The sequence below is a fragment of the Scyliorhinus torazame genome, chromosome 1 (genome assembly GCF_047496885.1).
Source record: "Scyliorhinus torazame isolate Kashiwa2021f chromosome 1, sScyTor2.1, whole genome shotgun sequence".
Lineage (NCBI taxonomy): Eukaryota > Metazoa > Chordata > Chondrichthyes > Carcharhiniformes > Scyliorhinidae > Scyliorhinus > Scyliorhinus torazame.
Window position 1 is genome coordinate 118,155,568 of NC_092707.1, and position 25,194 is coordinate 118,180,761.

The following is a 25,194-nucleotide window of genomic DNA, read 5'->3' on the forward strand; positions in this document are numbered from 1 at the left end:
GCTTAGCCATCCTCGGCTATGTGGTCCAGAACAGAGTTCTGGGGCCCAATCCCGACCGCATGCGCCCCCTCATGGAGCTCCCCCTCCGAACTGCCCCAAGGCCCTCAAACGCTGCCTGGGGTTCTTTTCGTACTATGCTCAGTGGGTCCCAAACTATGCGGACAAGGCCCGCCCACTCATACAGTCAACCCATTTTCCCCTGACGGCCGAGGCTCAACAGGCCTTCGCCCGTATCAGAGCTGATATCGCCAGGGCCGGGATGCACGCAGTAGACGAGACACTGCCCTTTAAAGTAGAGAGCGACGCATCAGACGTCGCCCTAGCTGCCACCCTCAATCAGGCAGGCAGACCCGTGGCATTCTTTTCCCGCACCCTTCATGCCTCAGAAATTTGGCACTCATCCGTCGAAAAAGAGGCCCAAGCTATCGTTGAAGCGGTGCGGCATTGGAGGCATTACCTGGCCGGCAGGAGATTCACTCTCCTCACTGACCAACGGTCGGTAGTCTTCATGTTCAATAACACACAGCGGGGCAAGATCAAGAATGATAAGATCTTGAGGTGGAGGATCAAGCTCTCCACCTACAATTCCGAGATTTTGTATCGCCCCGGTAAGCTCAACAAGCCCCCAGACGCCCTATCCCAAGGTGTTATGCCAGAGCACAGGTGGACCGAGTCCGGACCCTGCACTGTTAGACGTTTTAGTTGCTGTGATATGAAGAGTCCAAAGTTCTGTTCCTTTTTCACAAACACACATTTATTTCATTCCAACAGCCTTTGCACAAAACTCTAACTATACATCACCTGACAGAGGCCACCTGAAGCCCCTTTACATATCAGTGTCAATTAATGGATACTTAAACATAAATGAGACAACTAATTGCAATGTCTCTTAACCCATTACTTAACAGCCTTTGTCACCCGGGAGTCACACGGTTGTACCATTTCATAAAGGCCCGCAATCTACCCTACTCCGTCGAGCAATTACGGACAATCACCAGGGACTGCCCGGTCTGTGCGGAGTGCAAGCCGCACTTCTACCGGCCAGACTGTGCGTGCCTGGTGAAGGCCTCCCGCCCCTTTGAACGCCTCAGCATGGATTTCAAAGGGCCCCTCCCCTCCACCGACCGTAACACGTATTTTCTCAGTGTGGTCGATGAGTACTCCAGATTTCCCTTCGCCATCCCATGCCCCGATATGACGTCTGCCACCGGCATCAAAGCCCTCAACACAATCTTCGCTCTGTTCGGTTTCCCCGCCTACATCCTCAGTGACAGGGGATCCTCCTTCATGATGAGCTGCGTCAGTTCCTGTTCAGCAGGGATATCGCCTCCAGCAGAACGACAAGCTACAACCCCCGGGGAAACGGGCAGGTAGCGAGGGAGAATGGGATGGTGTGGAGGGCCGTCCAACTGGCCCTACGGTCCAGGAACCTCCCGGCATCCCGCTGGCAGGAGGTCCTCCCTGATGTACTACACTCCATTCGGTCACTACTCTGCACCGCCACTAACAACACACCCCATGAACGCCTTTTTACCTTCCCCAGGAAGTCCACATCCCGAGTGTCGCTCCCGACTTGGCTCGCACCTCCAGGACCCGTCCTGCTCCGTAGGCACGTCCGACTCCACAAGGCGGACCCGTTGGTGGAAAGGGTGCAACTGCTCCATGCAAACCCCCAGTATGCCTACCCCCACAGCCGCCAGGATACTGTCTCCCTCAGGGACCTGGCACACCCCCGGCCAGGCACCACCCTCCCCTCCCCTGGCGCTCCCAGCAGCAACCCCCCCCCCGGGACCATCCGTCCTCCCCCTGCCCACGCCTGAGAATGAAGAGGATTTTGGCATGTTCCCGGAGCCTCCGGACATCAGACCAGCATCGGCATCGCCGCCACCACTACGTCGCTCCCAGCGGCACACCAAGGCCCCGGACCGGTTAAACCTCTAACTGGTCCACTGGACTTCAAAATACTTTTTTTTCTCTCTTTTTTTTTCTCTCTATCAAATGTCAGTGTAAATGTAAAAAGGAAACCATTTGTTATATATAGTTCTCCACCACCCCCGCCAGACTCAATTTTAACAGGGGGTGAATGTGGTAAACCACTGTTGCATCTCTATTAGGTGATGGATGGTAGGGCCTGTACTACAGGTACGTTGGTAGTCCCTGCCTACTGGCCCTGCACAGTAGGCGGAGTATAAATATATGTGTCCTCCATGCTGCAGCCATTTTGCCAGTTGCTGTGGGAGGCCACACATCTTAGAGCAATAAAGCCTCAGTTGTACCCAACTTGGTCTTTGTGCAATTGATCGTGCATCATTCTGCATATTGCGCACATAATGGGGGGCACGGTAATACAGTGGTAGCACTGTTGCTTCACTTTCTCCTCATGTTTGCATGGGTTTCCTCCGGGTGCTCCGGTTTCCTCCTACAGTCCAAAGATGCGCAGGTTAGGTGGATTGGCCATAATTAATTTCCCTTAGTGTCCAAAAAGGTTAGGAGGGGTCCATAAGACTTAGGAGCAGAATTAGGCCACTCCGCCCATTTAGTCTGCTCCGCCATTCAATCATGGCTGATATTTTTCTCATCTCCCATTCTCCTGCCTTCTCCCCATAACCCGATTAATCAAGAACCTATTTATCTCTGTCTTAAAGACACTCAGTGATTTGACCTCCAGTCTTCTGCGGCAAAGAGTTCCACAGATTCACCACCCTTTGGCTGAAGAAATTCCTCCTCATCTGTTTTAAAGGATCGTCCCTTTAGTCTGAGATGGTGTCCTCTGGTTCTAATTTTTCCTACAAGTGAAAACATCCTCTCCACGTCCACTCTCCCCAGGCCTCGCAGTATCCTGTGAGTTTCAATAAGATCCCCCCTCATCCTTCTAAACTCTTTGTTTTAAAGGATCGTTACGGGAATAGGGTGGAGGTGTGGGCTTAGGTAGGTGCTCTTTCCAAGAGCCGGTGCAGACACGATGGGCCAAATGGCCTCCTTCTGCACTGTAGATTCTCTGATTTGCTGCTCAGTTTCCCGCTGACTATCTGGGGGTCTAGAATAAACACCTATTCCTTTTTTGTTCCTAAGTTCTACCCACAAAGCTTCATTTGATGCCACCCCCAAGATATCCTCTCTCCTTGCTGCAGTAATTGACTCCTTAACTAATAGTGCAATGCCTCCCCCTCTTTTGCCCCTTTCCCTCCTGAAGATTCTGTATCCCGGGATGTTAAGCTGCCAATCCTGCCCTTCCCTCAACCACGTCTCTGTGATGGTGACTATATCATAATTACACATGTCAACACTCGCGCTTAACTCATCTGTTTTGCCTGTAATACTCTGGGAATTAGAGGCCATTCAGCCTTGTCTTACTCTCCTGAAACTTACTACCGCTGTATTTCCCTCTGACTTGATTACTTTTCTATGTTATACTGTGTCCCTATTCTCCTAACAGTCTGCGTCCCCAGAATATGTTGTACCATTAGCTGGTACAGGAAAATCACACCAAAACCTTGGCAGTAAACATGAAGAGTAAAATATTTTCCTGTTGCTAAGGAAGCTGCGAAACAAGTGACGCATTCTCTGGATCCGCCCCCCACAATTCTATCAGCTCAGGATCTTGTTGAGTTGTGGCACTTGGAGAAGAGGTGGCGCGGTGATCGCACGTGAGGTGAGGCAGCGGCTGGGTCGCTCAATCATGTCCCCGGGCCGCGGGAACCCCCGGCTTCAGTTGTCAACGGCTCCCATTCAAGCGGAGCCACCGTTGGACTCACACCGTGCCGGCGGCACAGAGCCTGCGCAATGCCGGCGGTGGCGGGACAGAGCCTGCGCAATGCCGGCAGTGGCGGGACAGAGCCTGCGCAATGCCGGCGGTGGCGGGACAGAGCCTGCGCAGTTCCGGCGGTGGTCTTATTGGGGGAGATACCAAGAGAACTTTAGACAAGGAATTGAATTCGTTTTAATTATATTTTTCTAAGTTCCTGTGTATGATTCAAAAACATGTCTATAATCAATAATTTGGCTGTGTTTTATTCTCATCTGGCTCAATGGTGATTTTGATTTAAAGAAACTGCCAATTGAAAGCTTTGTTTTCTGGACAGATGCATAGTTACTTGGTGTTTTTTTTGTTTTATGAATAATTTATTGAGGGCAGTGATGTGTTGGGTACTCTACTACACAGACGAACCAACACGGTTGCGAATGGTACAACTCAGTTTTATTACTAACATTTATTTACAGTGGTAAACTGGTAACTGAGGTTTGATCATAACCCTAGAATCTGTGAACCTATTCCTAATACTATCTTGTAGTGGCACTCAGCACATGGCGGATGTCTGAGTGGCTTGCTATGAGCTCTGTGCCCTGAGCTGTCTCCTGCTGGAATGCCCAGGAAGTGTCGTGTTCCCTGTTTTGTACTGTGTATGCTCTTGCCTGTAATTGGCTGTGGTGTTGTGTGTGTGTGTTGATTGGTCCGTTGATCTGTCCATCAGTATGTATGTATGTATGTTTGTGCTATGATGTTTACCTGAATATCATGACAGGCAGGAGCTTGTTGACACTGCGGGAAATGCAACAGGTTTTGGTTGTGAAATCTGGCTGCCCATATTCCAGGGAGACCTCATGGAAAGTTTCCCAAAGTGAAGTGAGAGTCAAAGCCCCAAGTGGGCGGCCACACCGCAGCTTTTTAAAGTTCATTTACGGGCTGTGGGCGTCGCTGGTTAGGTCAGCATTTCTTGCCCATCGCTAGTTACCTGTCAGAAGTTGGTGGTGAGTTGCCTTCTTGAACCGCTGCAGTTCTTACGGTGTAGGTACATCCACTGTGCTGTTTGGGAGGGAGTTCCAGGATTTTGACCCAGCGACAGTGAAGGAACAGTGATATATTTCCAAGTCAGGGTGGTGAGTGACTTGGAAGGGAACCTCCAGGTGGTGGGGCTCCCAGGTATCTGCTGCTCTTATCCTTCTAGATGGTAGGGGCATCGGTTTGGAAGGTGCTGTCTAAGGAACCTTGGTGAGTTACTACAGTGCGTCTTGTAGATGGTACACACGGCTGCCACTGTTCATCGGTGATGGAGAGTTTGAATATTTGTGGAAGGGAGAGCAATAAAGCAGGTTGCTTTTTCTTGGAAGATGTCAAGCTTCTTGAGTGTTGTTTGAGCTGCACTCATCCAGACAAGTGGAGAGTATTCCATTACATTCCTGACTTGTGCCTTGTTGATGATAGGCTTTCGGGGGGGGGGGGGGGGGGCGGTCAGGAGGTGAATTACTCATTGTTGGATTCTGGTCGCCACAGTATTAATATGGCTAGTCCAGTTCCGTTTCTGGTCAATGGTAACCTCCAGGATGTTGATTGTGGGGATTCAGCGATGGTAATGCCATTAAATGTTATGGGGCAGTAGTTAGATCCTCTCTTGCCTGGCACTTGTGTGGCACGAATACTTTCAGAGGCTCTGTGATGTTGGCATTGTGCTGATTCTATGTGTGTGCAGGGGGGATTTGGGCTGGTCTTGTATGGTGTTCAGTACAGAGAGTGAGCAGCTGTGCTAAAAGGTTTTGCGCACGAGCAGTGGGAGGGAGGCACAGACAGAGAGAGTTTTAAACTTGAGAATTTGAAGCAGAGTGGGAATTGAATTTGTGAGTCTTTCCCTCTTTGCTGTTTTATAAGTTTAGTTGTTCAGTTAAAAGGTTAATAAGGAGCTGCTGCACCCAGATAGCTGAGTGGCAGTTAACTGTCCATCACCTGAAGCCTGACTAGGAGTCAAGAGGTATTGATTTTTTGCTTTTGAAGCTTAATTGGTGTGTGAGACATCTCAGACCTATTGTGAGCAGTGTTTGAGTATTGAGAGCAGTTTTGTGCCCCTTTTTAAAGGAAGGCCTGCGGCCTTGGAAAGGATCCAAAGTAGGTTCACAAGAATGATCCCTGGAATGAAGAACTCGTCACATGAGGAGCGTTTGAGGACTCTGGATCTGTACTTGTTGGAGTTTAGAAGGATGAGGGGGATACTGCGAGGCCTGGATAGAGTGGACGTGAAGAGGATGTTTCCACTAGTACGAAAAACTAGAACTTGAGGGCAAAGTCTTAAACTGAAGGGATGATCCTTTTAAAACGGAGAGGAGGAAGAATTTCTTCAGCCAGAGGGTGGTCAATCTGTGGAACTGTTTGCCGCAGAAGGCTGTGGAGGCCAAATCACTGAGTGTCTTTAAGACCGCGATAGTTAGGTTCTTGATTATAAGGGGATCAGAGGTTATGGGGAAAAGGCAGGAGAATGGGGATGAGAAACATATGGGGTTGCAAAACAGTATAGAAATTCCTTCAGGCTTCCTTAGCCCTTGCCGGCACCTTCCTTCCCCACCTTAGCCCAAGCGCCACCTCTCCACCTTAGCCCTCACCACACCTCCATTTGGCCCTTCTCCCTCCCCCCCCTCCCCCCACTCCACATTGGCCCTACCCCCCCGACCTTAGCCCTCGACCCTCCCCCACCTTAGCCCTCGACTCCACCTTAGCCCTCGACCCCCCCCTCCAGCTTAGCCATCGACCCCCCTCCACCTTAGCCCTCGACCCCCCTCCACCTTAGCCCTCGACCCCCCTCCACCTTAGCCCTCGACCCCCCTCCACCTTAGCCCTCGACCCCCCTCCACCTTAGCCCTCGCCCCCATCCACCTTATCCCTCGCCCCCTCTTATCCCTCGCCCCCTCTTCTTAACACTCGCCCCCCTCCACCTTATCCCTCGCCCCCCTTCACCTTATCCCTCGCCCTCCGTCCACCTTATCCCTCGCCCTCCGTCCACCTTATCCCTCGCCCTCCGTCCACCTTATCCCTCGCCCTCCGTCCACCTTATCCCTCGCCCTCCGTCCAACTTATCCCTCGCCCTCCGTCCACCTTATCCCTCGCCCTCCGTCCACCTTATCCCTCGCCCTCCGTCCACCTTATCCCTCGCCCTCCGTCCACCTTATCCCTCGCCCTCCGTCCACCTTATCCCTCGCCCTCCGTCCACCTTATCCCTCGCCCTCCGTCCACCTTATCCCTCGCCCTCCGTCCACCTTATCCCTCGCCCTCCGTCCACCTTATCCCTCGCCCTCCGTCCACCTTATCCCTCGCCCTCCGTCCACCTTATCCCTCGCCCTCCGTCCACCTTATCCCTCGCCCTCCGTCCACCTTATCCCTCGCCCTCCGTCCACCTTATCCCTCGCCCTCCGTCCACCTTATCCCTCGCCCTCCGTCCACCTTATCCCTCGCCCTCCGTCCACCTTATCCCTCGCCCTCCGTCCACCTTATCCCTCGCCCTCCGTCCACCTTATCCCTCGCCCCCCGTCCACCTTATCCCTCGCCCTCCGTCCACCTTATCCCTCGCCCTCCGTCCACCTTATCCCTCGCCCTCCGTCCACCTTATCCCTCGCCCTCCGTCCACCTTATCCCTCGCCCTCCGTCCACCTTAACCCTCGCCCTCCGTCCACCTTATCCCTCGCCCTCCGTCCTCCTTATCCCTCGCCCTCCGTCCACCTTATCCCTCGCCCTCCGTCCACCTTATCCCTCGCCCTCCGTCCACCTTATCCCTCGCCCTCCGTCCACCTTATCCCTCGCCCTCCGTCCACCTTATCCCTCGCCCTCCGTCCACCATATCCCTCGACCTCCGTCCACCTTATCCCTCGCCCTCCGTCCACCTTATCCCTCGCCCTCCGTCCACCTTATCCCTCGCCCTCCGTCCACCTTATCCCTCGCCCTCCGTCCACCTTATCCCTCGCCCTCCGTCCACCTTATCCCTCGCCCTCCGTCCACCTTCGCCCCCTCCACCCTAGCCTTCACCTCATGTTACAACACATGATGATGTCACTGTCCACCGGCGCAGGATGAATATCGGCAAATATGGAAGCAGGTGAGTTCCAAACTCCCGTAATGTTTTCTTTGGCCATTGGGGGGGGGTTGATGGCGACAGCAGTAGACTCCCGATTATTGATGGCTGACAACTCTGCAGCAGATGCAGTGTGTAAATGTCATGATTAGCCTTCGCAACTAATGCTGCATCATCAAATATCTAGAGCTTAAATTCTCAGGAATATGACAAATCATAATTGGCATCCCTATTTGCCCCTGGTTGTTGGTGAGGTCAATCATTTAATGTAAGCAGCAACTCATAATTAGAAAGCACCTACCTAGAAATAATGAAATGTCTCCAGGAGCTGCACAGAACATTATTTAAAAAACCCTGACATGGAGTCAGAAAATATTAGGTCAGATGACCAGATGGTCAAAGAGGTAAGTTTTAAGAAGTGTTTTAAAGTGAGGCACAGAGATTGATAAGTGTATGGAGGGAATATCAGAGCTTGAGGCTGAGGCAACTGAAACTACAGTCACCAATGATGGAGCAATTACAATTGGGGATGCACAAGAAGCCAGGATTACAGGAGCACAGATACCTTGGAGTTTGTGAAGCTCACAGAGATGACAGAAATAGGGAGGGGCAAGGTCATGGAGGGACTTTAAAACAAGGTTGAGAATTTTAATCGACTTCCATTGACGTTTATGTTCTCTTGATAGGTGTTTGATATTTCGACTGGTATTCATGTTCTTTTATTTTGATAGGTGCTGATTTTGATAGGTGTCGGGAGTAGGAGATCAAAGTGTTATGAAAAGTAACCAAAGTATTATGAGAATTCTGCTTGCAGTTTTGTTCACAAGTGGATTCAGTTCAACTGTTGGTAAGAGAAAGTTTGATGGAAAGTCTTACATGTGTTAGTAAATAATTTGTATAGTTTAAACTGTAATTTTCTCCAGTCACCAACAATACAGTTTATTTAAGACCATAATACAGAAGCAGGCCATTCAGCCTCCGTCATTCAATGTCATTAGTTGGCTTATTTGATATAATCAAATCAAACAGTGGTTGGCACTGTTGCTTCACAGCGCCAGGGTCCCAGGTTCGGTTCCCAGCTTGGGTCACTGTCTGTGCGGAGTCTGCACGTTCTCCTCATGTCTGCGTGGGTTTCCAGAAGACGTGCTGTTAGGTAAGTTGGACATTCTGAATTTTCCATCAGTGTACCCGAACAGGCGCTGGAATGTGGCAAATTGCAGTGTTAATGTAAGCCTACTTACATAGAACATACAGTGCAGATGGAGGCCATTCGGCCCATCAAGTCTGCACCGACCCACTTAAGCCCTAACTTCCACCCGATCCCCGTAACCCAGTCTAAACTTTTTGGTCACTAAGGGCAATTTATCATGGCCAATCCACCTAACCTGCACGTCTTTGGACTGAGAGGGGAAACCGGAGCACCCGGAGGAAACCCACGCAGACACTGGGAGAACGTGCGGACTCCGCACAGACAGTGACCCAGCAGGGAATCGAACCTGAGACCCTGGCGCTGTGAAGCCACAGTGCTATCCACTTGTGCTACCGTGCTGCCTGACAACTTGTGACAATAAAGATTATTATTATAACCCTCAACTCCACTTTTCCGCCTTATTCCCATAAACCTTGATTCCCTTATGGACTGAAAATCTGTTTATCTCAGCCTTGAGCACACTTAATGACCCAGCCCCTACAGCCCTCTGTGGTAAAGAATGCCACAGATTCACGACCCTATGTGGGAATAAATTCCTTCTCATCCCAACCTTAATTTAAGTCGAGCAAAGGAAGTAAGGAGCTCAAAGTGTCAAAATAGTACACTGTGTTGTAAAGTTTTGTATTTTGGACAGAAGAACTCAGACTTTATGGCACACAAAAGATTGCATGAGTTCATTTTGATTGGTTCGTTGGTGGCCAATGGATTGAACAAAAAGAACAAAGAAAAGTACAGCACAGGAACAGGCCCTTTGGCCCTCCAAGCCTGTGCCAACCATGCTGCCCGTCTAAACTAAAATCTTCTACACTTCCTGGGTCCGTATACCTCTATTCCCATGCTATTCATCTATTTGTCAAGGTGCCCCTTAAATGTCACTATCGTCCCTGCTTCCACCACCTCCTCCGGCAGCGAGTTCCAGGCACCTACTACCCTCTGTGTAAAAAAAAAAAAAAACCTACCTCGTACATCTCCTCTAAACCTTGCACCTTGCACCTTAAACCTATGCCCCCTAGTAATTGACCCCTCGACCCTGGGATTGGCCCGGGACAATATTCTGCCTGGCAACCGACAGCAATTGGTTCCTGTCAGGTGGGGGTTTTTGGAGAGAAGCTGGCAGAATCCACTGGACCCTTAAGGTGGAAGCGTCTCTCTCTCTCTTTTCTCTCTCTCTCTGCTGTCTACTGTCTGAAGGCAGAAGCTTCTAGACACTGAAAGAAGAAGTTGTCTCTCTCACTCTCTCGAATACTGCCTGTCTACTATTTCTGAGAGTCCACAGTGAAAACCATAACAAGCTGAAAGAAAAGATAACACCCACCTGAAAGCCTAGACTGGAGAGGAACTAACTGGAAGACATCCATCTGAAATAAAGACTCTAATCCTTTTACTTTCATCATTACATTACACACTTTGAGCAACCAGCATTTGCTACTGATGTGGTTGCTGTGAATCACAATGGGGTCCACCAGCTCCCACATAATACATCGCCTGGCCCTGCAAACCTATTTTATTTAACTAGATTATCAATTATCACCCCCAGAACCCAAAAAGATGTGCAGAGTAGGTGGATTGGTCATGCTAAATTGCCCCTTAATTGGAAAAAATAATAATTTAATTTTTTTTCTCTAAAATTTAGAGTACCCAATTCATTTGTTCCAAGTAAGGGACAATTTAGCGTGGCCAATCCACCTAACCTGCACATCTTTGGGTTGTGGGGGCGAAACCCACGCAAACACGGGAAGAATATGCAAGCTCCACACGGACAGTGACCCAGAGCCGGGATCGAGCCTGGGACCTTGGCACCGTGAGGCAGCAGGGCTAACCCACTGCGCCACCGTGCTGCCCAGGGAAAAAATAATAATTGGGTACTCTAAATTTATTTTTAAAAAGGAATAGTTTGGTTGTTGTTTTTGACCAGCTCAAACGCGAATGGCCAAAGGGCCTTTTCTGTGCTGTACGTCTCTAAGACTCCATATGAGGGTGGATCATGTTAAAGAACTGGGGCAGCACGGTGGCGCAGTGGGTAGCACTGCTGTCTCACGGCGCTGAGGTCCCAGGTTCAATCCCTGCACTGGGTCACTGTCTGTGCGGAGTTAGCACATTCTCCCTGTATTTGCGTGGGTTTCGCCCCCACAACCCAAAGACATGCAGGCTAGGTGGATTGGCCACACTAAATTGCCCCTTGATTGGAAAACAAATTGGGTACTCTAAATTTATTTTTTTTAAATGTTAGAGAACTGAACATTTTTAATTTCAACCCAATCAGTATAGAGAAGAATAGTATAATAATCTTTATTAGTGTCACAAGTAGGCTTGCATTAACACTGCAAGGATGTTACTGTGAAAATAAGTGCAATAGCGTGAAGTCAGCTTAACAATGAAATAGACACAAGAGGATCCTTCAATCCTGGATACTGACATTTTTCCTCAATGATCTTAGTCAGCCAGTGAGGCTCTCGGAGTGAGATTGCCAATTTAAGGGCAGGTTTGTATTCTGTGTTCATGGTCAGTGGGGACTCCAATGAAACTGTCTATGTGGCACCATTGCAAAGGAGATTCTCATTCTCTCAACTTAAATTAGATTCATCCCTGGATCCCAGAATTGAAAGACCAGTGTTTAATCAACTGCCCAGTCTAATCCCTCTGTACCACGTATTTACATAATTTGTGTTTCCCTCAATGGTGTTTGTACACACATGGTTATTGAATTAAGATTTATATATGTACTAATATTTGGGTTTTGGGCACTCTATTTAAATATTGGTTTTGCACCTGTTAATGCTACCTCATTAGTTGTTTCTTATCCCCTGTCACCTTTCCAAAATACAGAGGAGGTGATAACTTAGTTTTATATTTGGAATGTATTCAGGATTAAATCATCTCATAATAACTATCCTTTAATGTAAAAGCTTAACAGTAGATCTCCTCTTCATTTGCTGGTGTTACTGATCTATTCTTTTTCTTCACAGCTCAATTTAAGGTCCATACGTCAGGGACACCAGTGACTGCTATCTACGGCCAGTACACGGTGCTGAGGTGTAGCTTTACAGTTCAGGATGCATCATCACTTGAAGGACTGGTCATCAATTGGCAGCGCGTTGAGACGGAGGAAGTTGTTTATAGTTATTATTATGGAAAGGAGCAACTGAGTCGCCAAAGCTCTCGGTATTCTGGGAGGACAAGCTTGTTCCTGGAGGAATTAAAACACGGGAATGCCTCAATGAAGCTGGAACGAGGGAGAGCAGAGGATGCTGGACAGTACAAGTGCTTTGTCAGTAATATAAAAGGAAGTGACCAGGACACACTGTCACTAATATTTGCTGGTACTTGCTTATTTCTGTGGTTTCTTTTGTTCTCTGTCAGTGCTGTAAATTAAAATCATTCTTCTTAACCACCTGCATTGATCCAGTGAGTCTAACTGTTGAGGGTCTGCAGTGCTTCAATTTGTGTTCTAAATCTCCTGAAAGAATTTCAGTAAAATGTGGTGAATCTTGTGGATTTACTTATCAGATACTATTTTAAGTGGTTAGAACAGTTGCTTCACAGCGTCAGGTTCTCGGCTTGGGACACTGCAGAGTCTGCACATTCTTCCCATGTCTGCGTGGGCTTTCTCCAGGTGCTCCGGTTTGCTCCCACAAGTCCTGAAAGGCGTGCTTGTTAGGTGAATTGGACATTCTGAATTCTCCCTCTGTGTACCCGACCAGGCACTGGAATGTGGCGACTAGGGGCTTTTCACAGTAACTTCATTGCAGTGTTAACGTAAGCTTACTTGTGACATTAATAATGATTATTACTAAAACTTATTTACATTTTCCCATCTGATGTACTGATCAAATTATGTTGGAAACTGAGTTCAGAAGCTGCCAATTCAGGGTAGGAAGATGGTAATTCAGAAACTCTCTGGAGTAGTTATGAAATTACAAGTTAATTTTTGTGCCCATCTGTTTAAATTGTTTCTGAGGAACTTTATAAAACAGCACTCTTCACCAACTCAGAGGCTCTACTTTTTCAAGAAGATCGAACTGTTACTTTGCACGCAGTCTATGTGGACTTGATATGCAGCAGTTATGGAGCGTTTCTTCTGCTGGGTGATGATACCACATGACAACTCATTTCAACATGAGTACCTGTTTTTGACCCAGTTCAACTATTTCTTAATGCTCTAGTGGCTGGTTTAGCACACTAGGCTAAATCGCTGGCTTTTAAAGCAGGCCAGCAGCACGGTTCAATTCCCGTACCAGCCTCCCTGAATAGGCGCCGGAATGGGCGACTAGGGGCTTTTCACAGTAACTTCATTGAAGCCTACTTGTGACAATAAGCGATTTTCATTTCATTTAATTTCTAACAGCTGGACAGTATTCGATACGGAATCTTGCTTCTTGCTCTATCAGTTGTTGGCTAGATTATTTGTTTGCAATATTTTAAGTATCTTTACAAATTGATCGCTGAAATGGTAATAACTACTATTGGTCTGTTTGTACTAGCCATTGTCACGTCGTTTCTGAATATTTAACGCTTTTATTGCTTTATTCAATTACTGTAATTAACAGGGAAAAAAATCCAAGTTGGCATTATTTTTGTCAAATTTCTTTCTTGTTCCTAACGACTTGTTTGCATTTACTCTGCAGCATTTTACAAGGAACCTGACTTTTTTATTCAACTAAGACCCTCTGGGGCAGTGTTCAAATTTGAAACCCAAGGTTATCCGAAGGCTTCTGTTTCCTGGTACAATGAAGAAAATGAGGATATTTCTCCATTGTCTGAAACTTTATACCAACAAAGTGGAGATGGCCTCTACTTACTGCAGAGTATTCTGGAAATTGGTGATGCCAATAGAAGCTCTAGCTACACATTTAGATTAAGGAATGATGAGCTACACCATTCAGTTTCTCGAACATTTGTTCTTTCGATAGGTAAGTTAACTTATATATCCTGCACCCTCCGTACTCATGACCTCTCCAGAAGAGTCATATGGACTCGAAACATCAACTCTATTTTCTCTCTCCATCGATGCTGCTAGACCTGCTGGGTTTTTCCAGCATTCTCTGGTTTTTTGGGGGTTTTTTTTGTCAAAACCTTGTGTTGTGTTGTGATACAATGCTGCATTATTACATATTGAACTCTGTACTTTTGGGTAAAGTGAAGGAAGCATGGACTGGATTTTCAGCCTCTGCTGGGGTTTGGATCTGAGGCAAGCAGGAGCTAAAAGTAGCTCTACTGGTTAAGCTATTGACTCCCCTTCTCCCTCTTGTCTCTGGAGGCAGAATCAGGGACTCACAGCGGTAAACAACTGTTCAGGCTCACATGGAGCCTAATGATGCTAATTATAGGAGGCCAACTAGGTTTTACCAGTCAGTCCCCAGGTTCCCACAGCTAATGGGAGACAGTTTTTGTCCTTGGAGACAGGAGCAGCCATTGACCACACTGTGTAGACAGAAAATTCAGACTCCTGTTTAAGTTCTTCAGAAAGTTATTTTTGTTCCCAAGTTTTCTCTTGCAGAAGACTAAATATCTACATCTTTTTAATTTTGGCTGCATAATTCTTTCTCTTGACTTATCAATGTTCTCCAACTCCCTACCTTTCACCATAATAAATGGAACTGCTTCATTATTTGGGTTTCATTCCTTTCCTCATTTCTGACAAATGTCTTTTTTAAATACCTTACTCTCTTTTGTTTTGAGTCAGATAGTGATTTAAATATTGCTCCTTTATTTAGGAATGTCTCCAGAATATATGGGGATAGTTTTTTTCTCTCTTTGCTATTTTGTATTCCCCCACCCTAAGTACACTTTAGCTCCTCCAAAACGTTACTGCCCTAATCCAATCCTGCACTAAGACCTGCTAACCCTCGCCCTGTGCTCAATGGCCTACCTTAGCTTCTGGTCAACACAGCGCCTCAAATTTAAAATTCTAAGTCCTTTTCATAGTTTTGTCCCTCCTTATCTCTGTAATCGTCCCTAAGCTTTGACCCTCTGAAAACTCTTCATTACTCCTAACTCTGGCAACTCAGAAATTCATTAGTGATATTACCCTACCATTGGCTGCTAGTGGAGTTCTCTCCCTAAACCTACATCTATCTTGTCCCTTCTCCTTTGAAACATTCCTTAAAATCCACAATTTTTAACCAAGCTTTTACCCATCCCTCTGGATATGTCTCTTTGCAGGTATCAGCCGTGCATCAGTGGTAGAAGTGTGTTCAAGTCCCACTGCAGGGACATCAGCACCAAACCTTGGTTGACAGTCCAACTGCAGTGTTTAGGGAGTTGCTGATCAGAGGCTCCACCACACCGGCCCGATTTCTCACATGGACGTAAAGATCACATGGCACTGTTGTGAACAATAGCTGAGAAGTTATCCCCAGTGTCTTAACTGTTATCATTCAGTCATTTAAATCATTTAAAAAAACAAATTATCTGGTCGTTACCCAGTCACTGCTTAGGAGGCTTGTTATACGCACATTGGCTGCTGTTACTTTTCCTATATTACAACAATTACCTGACTTCAAATGCATTTCAATGGCTGTAACATGTTTTGAAAAGTAGAATATAAATACAAGTCCTTATTTTGGCTGATTTATTCCAATCTGAAATGCCTTGCGATGTTTTGGCTTTGTTCCTGATTTAGGCTGTTATTACACTATCCTATGTTTTTAAAAAAATCATAAACTTGATTCTTAAAGCTGGTTACTCTTTTATGGTGGCTATATTTTAATCTATGAGCAAAGAAAACCAGCTTAACACTGAAACCACTGCCTTAATGTTCAGCAATTATTTTCCTTTTCCACAGAAATGAAAACCTCTGAAGCTCATGCAAGAAATCGATGGTTACTTGCAGTCACTCTCCTTATCGCTGAATTTCTAATCATTTTAGTTCTGGTCAGAGCTGTGTACAAGTAGCGTCAACTGAAAATTGAAGATAAGCAGCATATGGCAAGCCTTGATGGAACACTCAAGAAAATATATGGAATTAGAGACTGCCATATCCTACAGCTTTGAAGACAGATGGAATTTGCTCTTCACGGCCTTGTCCAAATTTAAATGTTATTTTAACCTTTTTCAAACTATTGAAAAGCATCTACGGATCAATAATTTTCATATTTGTAATTTGCAGGTCCGTACTAACCTAATTTTTCGCTAGTATAACCCAGCAATAGCTTATTTGAAATCTAGCCTACCCACACACAAGTTCTAAGTAATCTTATCATCTGCTCACCTTGTAATTCTAGTTTGACTAAAACACTTACCCTTTTTGCTGCCTTTTTATTGCAGCATAAATCAGGCCTCAAAATCTGTCAGTTAAACCATGCCTGTCCACTAGTGGATGATTTTAAAGGTACCTTGCAGCTGTTCACAGAGTCTGAGTTTCAGAGCAGCCTTTGCTATCTCAGCTCACAATACTAAAATCCCATCTCATAGCATTGTCACTTGACTAATAATCCAGAGACCCAGGTTCAAATCCCACTATGGCAGAGGATGACATTTGAATTCAGCAAAAATCTGGAATTAATAGTCTAAAGATAATCATGAAACCATTGTCCTAAAACCCCATCTGGTCCACTAATATCCTTTAGGGACAGAATCTGCCGTCCTCATCAGGTCTGGCCTACATGTCACCCACAGCAATGTGGTTGACTTTTAATTGCCCTCGGAAATGGCCTAGCAAAGAACATTGCAGCACAGAAACAGGCCCTTCAGCTCGGCAAGCCTTATTTAGACCCACTACTTATTGCCCAAACGATCTGTATCCCTCCATTCCCCGCCTGTTCATGTGTCTATCAAGATACATCTTAAACTCTATTGTGCCCGCCTCAGGCACCTCCACTGGCAATGCGTTCCAGGCACCCATATCTCTTTGCGTGAAATACTTTCCTCGCACATCTCCCCTAACTTTCCCCCTCTCACGTGGAACCTGTGCCCCCTTGTAATTGAGTCTTCCGCCTGGGAAAAAACTTCTGACTATTCACCCTGTCTTTCCCTCTCATAATTTTGTAACCTCAATCAGGTCTCCCCTCAGCCTCCATCTTTCCAATGAAAACAATCCGAGTTTATTCAATATCTCCTAATAGCTAACACCCTTCAAACCAGGAAACTTCTTGGTAACCTCTTGCACTCTCTCTGCAAAGCATCCATGTCCTTCTGGTAGTGTAGCGACCAGAACTGCATGCAATATTCCAAATGGGGCCTAACCAAAGTTTTATACAACTGTAACATGACCTGCCAATTCTTGAACTCAATGTCCCAGCCAATGAAGGCAAGCATGCCATATGCCTTCTTGACCACGTTATCCACCTGCATTGCCACTTTCATGGAACTATGGACATGAACCCCCAGATCCCTCTTATGTGAACGCTCCTAAGTGTTCTGTCATTTACTATATAATTCACACCTGATTTTGATTTTCCAAAATGCATCACCTCTCATTTGTCCAGATTCAACTGCATCTGCCCAACTCTCCAATCTATCTATATTCTGCTGTATTCTCTCACAGTCCCCTTCACTATCTGTAACTCCACCTATCGCAGTGTCATCTGCAAACTTGCTAATTAGACCATTTACATTTTCCTCCAGATCATTTATTTATATATATATATATAGGAACAACAGTGATCCCAGCACTGTGGAACACCACGAGTTACAGATCTCCATTCTGAAAACCTCCCTTCCACTGCTCCTCTGTCTTCTGTTGCCAAGCCAGTTCTTTATTCATCTAGTTCGCTCATCCCGAATCCCATGTCACTTTACCTTTTGTACCAGTCTTCCAGGAGGGGCCTTATGAAACGCCTTACTAAAGTCTATGTAGATGACATCGACAGCCTTTTCCTCATCAATTAATTTTGTCACCTCCTCAAAAAACTCTTATCAAGTTGGTAAGACATGACCTTCCCCGCACAAAACCACGTTGCCTATCACTAAAAAGTCCTTTTGCTTCCAAATGTGAATAGATCCTGTCTCTCAGTATCTTCTCCAACAACTTCCCCACCGCTGGCGTCAGGCTCACCAGCCTATAATTACCTGAATCTCTGCTTCCCTACTTAAACAAAGGGATAACATTGGCTATTCTCCAGTCGTCTGGAACTGCCTGCGGTCAAAGATGATGCAAAGATATCTGTTATGGCCCCAGCTATTTCCTCTCTTGCCTTCTTCAGTAACCCGGGATATATCCCATCTGGCCCAGGGGACTTGTCTACCTTAATGCATTTTAAGATATCTAACATTTCCTCCTTCATTATGCTGACATGTCCTAGAGTATTCACACACCCATCCCTAACCTCAACATCCGTCATGTCTTCTCCTTGGTGAATACCGATGCAAAATACACATTAAGGATCTCATCCAGTTCTTCTGACTCCATGCATAACTTCCTGCTTAGCAAACCATTTGGTTCAAATGCATTCAGGGACGGGCAATAAATGCTGGCCCAGCTAGCGATATGAACATTGTATGAATGAATTTTTTAAAAATTATTTAATAGAGTAATATATTTATCTTCTGCTGGATCATAAGATATTAAAGTTTAGATTTATTTTTGATTCTATTAAACTGAAAATATGGGGGTTGATTCTCCATCCGTGTTGTGCCTGGCAAAATCCCACTATGTCGGGAGAATTCCAGAAGTGGCCCAAAATGGGATTTGCACTGGATTCCAAACAGTTTCTGATGCTCTCTGCCCTCTCCAGGTGGCCTGATCTGATTCATGCCCTCGCACCTCGTTTCCTGACAGATACTACACTTTGCAATTCTTTGGGAGAATTGCACATTGCACCCATGGTATAAGAACAAAGAACAATACAGCACAGGAACAGGCCCTTTGGCCCTCCAAGCCTGTACTGGCCAAGATACTAACCTTGTTCAAAACCCTCAGAACTTCCTTGTGCCGTGTACCTCTATACCCATCCTATCCATGTATTTGTCATGTATCTATCAAGCAACTCAATATACTTGATACGGCGTGAGGGAGGCTTTTGGAAATATATGCATTGTTCATTTTTTAAAATAAAATGAATTACACTTTTTTGTTACTTTGTATTTTTGTATGACATCTCTGCCCACAACCTGTAAAAGTAAAAAAAACTTTGCTATCTTGTGTCTCAGCTGCATTGTTACAGATGTGATTATACAGCAGCTGACTCATGATGAATTGCTGTTAGCCATCTCAGAAATTGATACAGTAAATCATAAAATATTGTGCGGATAACGCAGGAATTTCAGAACACACGTAGTAAAAGAGTATCTGACATAACAACATTTAGTGTGGAACTGGGGAACAGAACTGCCCACAGTGTGATGTAAAGAAACATGAGCTGAGACTAGGGTCAGTTGTGGACTGGACAGAGACCAGAGTAGAAATCTGCTTGGAGTTAGCTCATGGCTTGGACTACATACTCTCTCTCTCTCTCTCTTTATATATATATATATATATATATCTACATAGTTAGGTGTTATTAGTAAGTATTTCAACAGGCAAGGCACACAACTCAATCTTTCATCAAATTTAACTCCCCCCTGATGCTTTTTAACAATTCTAAGTTGTGTATTCATGTAATACCAATTTTAAAAATGGAGACGAAACTGGTTAGAATCATTTGTTTATGTTCTCAGCTGTTAATCACGAGTGATTAACATGAGTCATAAAAGCATACAGAGGATCAGGAGTCACCCTTGAAACTGCTTTGTCATTCATCAAGCTCATGACTAACCGACCTAAACTCCAAACCTCTGCTCAATTCTCACATCCGATTGTTGAGTCCAAAAATCTATTAATCTCAATCTCGGTTATGTTCAATGGCTAAATAGCCACAGCCCTCTGGGGTAGAGAATTAGAAACCTTCAGCTCTCGAGTATTTTTTGAAATAAATTTAGAGTACCCAATTATTTGTTTCCCCAAAAAGGGGAAATTTAGCGTGGCTAATCCACCTAACCTGTACATCTTTGGGTTGTGGGGGTGACACGGGGAGAACAGCCCTCTGAGTAAAGAGATTTCTCCTCATCACCTTATTCTGAGGCCCTTGCCCAGTGGCAGCAGACTGGCATTTTTGGGGGCCCTCTGGGGAAGTAGTAACGCACACCCAATGATGTCAAGCCCCGCCTCAAATGACATCAAACCCCTCCCCAATGACGTCAATGCCCTCCTGACAGTCACACTGTCACCATCGGACATTCCCCACACGATGTAGCAGGGTGCATAGTCCGTACCTCACCCATGCTGTCCCTTCCACTGAACCACATACCTTGAAAAGGAACCTTCCGGTGAAATGTCTATCAGATGAAATGTTACGCGTTCGTGTCCACACGCCCCGCCCCCTCTCTCCTTTATCCCAATTATAGTCATACATGGAGCTCATGAGAATTTGGAAAGAATATGCCTTCACATCTTAACAAAAGTTCCAACATTCTGCCCGCAAAACATCCAATTTACTGATCGACCCCCCCACTCCCCATCTCCATATCTCTGTGTGCAAATAAGTTCAGCATTCAAACCCGGAGTTCAAAAGCCACTCATTAAACTATAGGAATCAGATTTCTGAAATGGAGTGTTGTTGAACGTATCAAGTATTCGATAAAATAACCACTCGTTGAAAAATTAAATGAACAAGATGGGGTTATTGGCAAAATATTTATCGAACACAGGCAAACCCGACTGATCTAATTTATCACAAATCCTCCCTGCCCCCGTCACTGAGCATCTCACTTCAAAACAACTTCACTGTGATCACATGGAAATTAATCTCGATCAAATGTACTGCAGGATGCAGCAAAGTCCCGTCGCATAAAATGTCCCTTTTTCAGCACGTCGTCCTCGACAGAAAAGATTGCATGCTCTGATTGTGATCTATCTGCGGCATACGAGGTTATCATCACTCAAGGGAGCCATGGTGCAGTGCATTCTCGGGCGTTCTCTAACACAGTGATTTTCACAATGGGGCTCGCGACCCGAGGATGGGTGGGTCGCTAAATGGTCACCCAAAGGGTAAATTCTCACTGCAGTACAGTGTATGACCACACGAGGCTGATGAAGCAGCCGATGCCGTGAACTTCCTTGCCTTTCATTTCTGGGCCAGAGTGTAGTTGGGCAGTTTGCAGTCAGAGACCTGTAAAACTATCTTTGGGTGGCATATCCTGCTACTGTGTTCAGCGTCAAGATCTGCATTATTCTTAGGAGTTCAGTGTGTCACTAAAAACCCCGTACGTCTTTTGTCATTCTCTCAGTTAACCCGGACATGCAGCCTCTTCCAACCCTACATGCCCCTATGTCCACCCCTTCCACTTCCAAATTGTCTCTGCACACCGGGGCTCTTGTCCTTCAAGGATGCTTCTTTTTTTTCATCACGTCCCCCGCCACTATTCACCCCCTCTTCCCAGGTACTCGTCCCTAAGCATCTCTGCCGTGTGGCTACATGGACTCCACTGGCTGAATCGTTTCCTCTACAGCAAGGACTTTTACATTTACATTGATCGGTGTTTGAATTGTTCACCAAAGATGGTCATTAGCTGGCGACTAAAGTACACTCATGTATACAGGAGCCGGTAAAATGTTGTAGGTGTATGGAATGGAATGTGTCTGCACGTTTTGCATGTTTGCCAGCTGAGCTGTGTCCAGCATTGATTTTTTTTAGCATGCTTTCAGTTTGTTACATAATTACCTGGGAAACGGCACTGACAGGCGTCCAGTGACATTCTGCCTGATCGTGTTTTTCGTTCAACAGTTAAGGCCCCTGTTTCTGAAATTAAATTTCCAATCCGAGGTCATGTTAGGTTTTGAACGTGTGAGTGAACATGCCTAATAATCTTTCCAGCGCTTGCGTGCAATTTTCCAAATGCTGACAAAGAACATAGAACATAGAACATAGAAAATACAGCACAGAACAGGCCCTTCGGCCCACGATGTTGTGCCGAACCTTTGTCCTAGATTAATCATAGATTATCATTGAATTTACAGTGCAGAAGGAGGCCAATGGGTGTGAAGAAATAACCCTGAGTTACACCCTTCATCAATGGGTCAGGGTGGATCTGCGGTTTAAGGTGAAACAGCAGCTCAATTTACAAATTTACATTCAATAATACAGAAATGCCAACAATGATTGTGCCTTTTTAAAAGTAATTGTGGAGAGTCTTTTGTGAATGTGGTGTGGGTCGTGATAGTCGGCCATTCTGTAAATGTGGGTTGCTCGAAAAAAAGTTTGAAAAACACTGCTCTAACACACGCAGATACAAATCAATGTCCATGTCCAGCTCGATTTTTTGTAACTCCAGGTTGAATCAGACCTCTTATGCATCAGTTGGTACTTCCCATGCATCAGGAACTGGTTAATATTTCTAGGTGCCCTCATGCCTGGTGCCTGATTGCTGCAGATGATAGCTGGGCACAATCTCACCCAGAGGCAGATTTAGACTGATTGGTGCTGCCACAAACACCTCAGCCACCTCAGTATGGGACCCTGCATTGGCAGGGCCCTGCGCTGCAGCGCTGTGTTTCATGGTACATTCGCCTCGGCTTTTGCCCTTTCAGCCTCTCAGCATCCACCCTGTCAATCCCTCTAAGAATCTTATATATTTCCATGCGGTCACCAAGCTCATTCTACCCAGCCCTTTCTGAAATGGTAAATGTCTCATCCTCGGAATCAATCTAGTCAGCACAACACTGCTTGAACCCTAAGCCAGCAAGGCTTGAATGGGCAGTTACTGGGCCTGGCTAAAACTAAATTCCCAGGATCAGAATGAGCATGTCCCTTAATTTTCTCCCCCGTAGTCCTGTCCATGCCAGGTGACCCTGGAGAGAGAACACTGAGGTATCTGCATGTCTTATTTGGGAGCTCCATAAGTGGAACTTAACAAAGCTGGTGGAGGAGGCTAGGGAGGATCTTCACAAGTGGGATACACTGTTTTTAATGTTGGCGGGGAAGGTCCAAGTGCCGAAAATGAATATTCTGCCGAAGTTCTTGTTTATCTTTCAAGCTCTCGCGATCTTTATACCAAAGGCCTTTTTTTCGGAAAGTGGACATTTCTGACTTTGTATGGGCGGGAAAGGTGCCGAGGGTGGTGAGGACCCTGCTACAGAGGCAGAGGCAGCAGGGGGGGTTGACATTGCTGAACTTGCTTCATTATTATTGGGCAGCGAATGTGAACAAGGTGCAGCGGTGGTGGGAAGGAGAAGGGGTAGAGTGGGCTAGGGTGGGGGAGGAATCTTGTAAGGGGTCTAGTTTGAGGACTTTGGTGACAACAGCATTGCCAATGGCTCCAAGTAGGTATTCAGGGAGCCCAGTGGTGCAGCCCATGGTGAAGATATAGAATCAGTTGAGGAGGCATTTTAGGATAGAAGGGATGTCGGTGTTAACGCCGCTGTGCGGGAATCCTGGATTTGAGCCGGGGCAGGGGGGGGGGGGGGGGGGGGGGGTGATGTGTATACAGGAGGTGGGGCTGGCCAGGGTGAGGGATCTGTATTTGGAGGAAGGGTTCGCCAGTCTGGAGGAGTTAAGGTTAAGGGAGAGGATAGAGCTGCCGAGGGGGAGTGAGTTCAGGTATCTGCAGGTTAGGGACTTTGCACGAAAGATCTGGAGGGGGTTCCCTAGTTTGCCGGGATACACCGTGCTGGAGCGACTGCTGCTTCTGGATGTGGAAGGGGAGGGAAGAATTGGAGGTATATCCAAGTGGCTGAGGTAGTAGGGAGGCGAGTGGGTGGTGAAGATCAAGGAGAAATGGGAAGTGGGGTTGGGAGGGGAGATCAATTGGGAGGTATGGAGTGAAGCACAGTGTAGGGTAAATGGGACCTCTTGTGCAAGGATGAGCCTGATACAGTTTAAGGTGGTGCACAGGGTGCATATGACTCGGGCGAGAATGAGTGGGTTCTTTCAAGGGATAGCAAATTAGTGTGAGTGGTGTCGGTGGGGGACGCAAATCACGCGCACATGTTTTGGGGTTGCGAAAAATTGGGACGATTCTGGACGGGAATGTTCACGGTCTTAGACAGAATAGTGGAGAAGGAGGTGGACCCAGACCCTTTGGTAGCGATATTTGGGGTTTCAGAGAAACCGGAGCTCATGGAGAGGAGGAAGGCTGATGTCTTCGCCTTCGCCTCTCTGATGGGACGGTGATGAATTTTGCTTGAGTGGCGGTCGGCATCGCCACGGGGGTAGCGGCTTGGTTGGGTGACCTGTACGACTTCCTGCGATGAGAGAAGATAAAGTATGAGTTAAGGAGCTCTTCAGGAGGGTTTGAGGAAAGGTGGGGGATGTTTGAGGGGCGGTTCGTCGCATGGGAAGGGGGGTTGAAAAAGGCAAAAAATCTGTACAGACTGTATAGTTGATTGTTGGGAAGTATGTTTCCCGGGGTGTTTATTCGCTGTACATGATACATGTTTGTAATAAAATACATTTTTTTTAAAAGGTATCTGCATGCCTGCTCATGGACATCCATGACCAGTGGGCAGCACAGGGTACAGAGTACCAAATTGACATAAACAACTTTTGATTTAGAATGATGGATTTCTTTGATTTGAATTTATGCGTAAATTATATTAATGATGCCTATTTAAGATAAGTTATTCTGGAGCCATCATTCCGCTGGTGATCTGGAGTACCCCAACCCGAAATATGTAAGATCTGTCAGTCCCTGACATTGTTAATTTTCTTTTTTAACTTTTCAAATGAAGGGGCAACTTTGCCTGGCCAATCTACCTACCCTGCACATCGTTTGGGTTGTGGGGGTGAGACCCACACAGACACGGGGAAAATGTGCAAACTCCACACGGACAGTGACATGGGACTAGGATTGAACCTGGGTCTACAGTGCCGTGAGGCTGCAGTGCTAACCACTGCGCCACCATGCCACCCACTGACATTGTTAAATTAATTGTTGAATTGTGTCAAGTTTAAGGAGAAGCCTGAATTGTGGACATCAATCTCTCCAATTGCTCACAATACCCTCGCATTAAAAAAAAATTCGATTGATTCCAAAATTCCAATGCCAAATGTATGAATATTCCTGGAGATACATTAAAGAAGAGGATATGTTCACAATGAAATAGAACACAAGAACAGAAGATATAGGAACAGGAGAACACCACATGGACTGTCGATTCTGCCTTACCTTTCATCAATGTCATGGCTGATCTTGGAATTCAGATTTCACACCCATTCCCCATATTCATTGATTCCCAGAGAG

At 46.2% G+C, this 25,194-nt stretch overlaps 1 protein-coding gene and 1 long non-coding RNA gene across 3 annotated transcripts; one reads left to right on the forward strand and one right to left on the reverse strand.

The window, feature by feature from the left end:
• The first annotated feature begins 3,523 nt into the window (after nucleotides 1-3,523).
• On the forward strand, nucleotides 3,524-19,055 carry LOC140411317 (CD276 antigen-like). 2 transcript variants are annotated; one of them, XM_072500441.1, is made up of 5 exons: nucleotides 3,524-3,652; nucleotides 8,561-8,676; nucleotides 12,006-12,359; nucleotides 13,665-13,949; nucleotides 15,824-19,055. In XM_072500441.1, the coding sequence occupies exons 2-5, from the start codon at nucleotides 8,604-8,606 to the stop codon at nucleotides 15,931-15,933; spliced, it is 822 nt and encodes a 273-aa protein (XP_072356542.1). In that variant the 5' UTR covers nucleotides 3,524-3,652; nucleotides 8,561-8,603; the 3' UTR covers nucleotides 15,934-19,055. The 2 variants fall into 2 exon arrangements, with proteins under 2 accessions (XP_072356542.1, XP_072356550.1); XM_072500449.1 differs by lacking the exon at nucleotides 3,524-3,652 and adding an exon at nucleotides 3,941-4,185.
• Nucleotides 8,743-10,389, reverse strand: LOC140429643 (uncharacterized). The gene is made up of 2 exons (XR_011949152.1): nucleotides 10,355-10,389; nucleotides 8,743-9,028 (listed from the first exon to the last, which is right to left on the reverse strand). It is a non-coding gene; the product is annotated as an uncharacterized lncRNA (long non-coding RNA).
• Nucleotides 19,056-25,194: the final 6,139 nt, after the last annotated feature.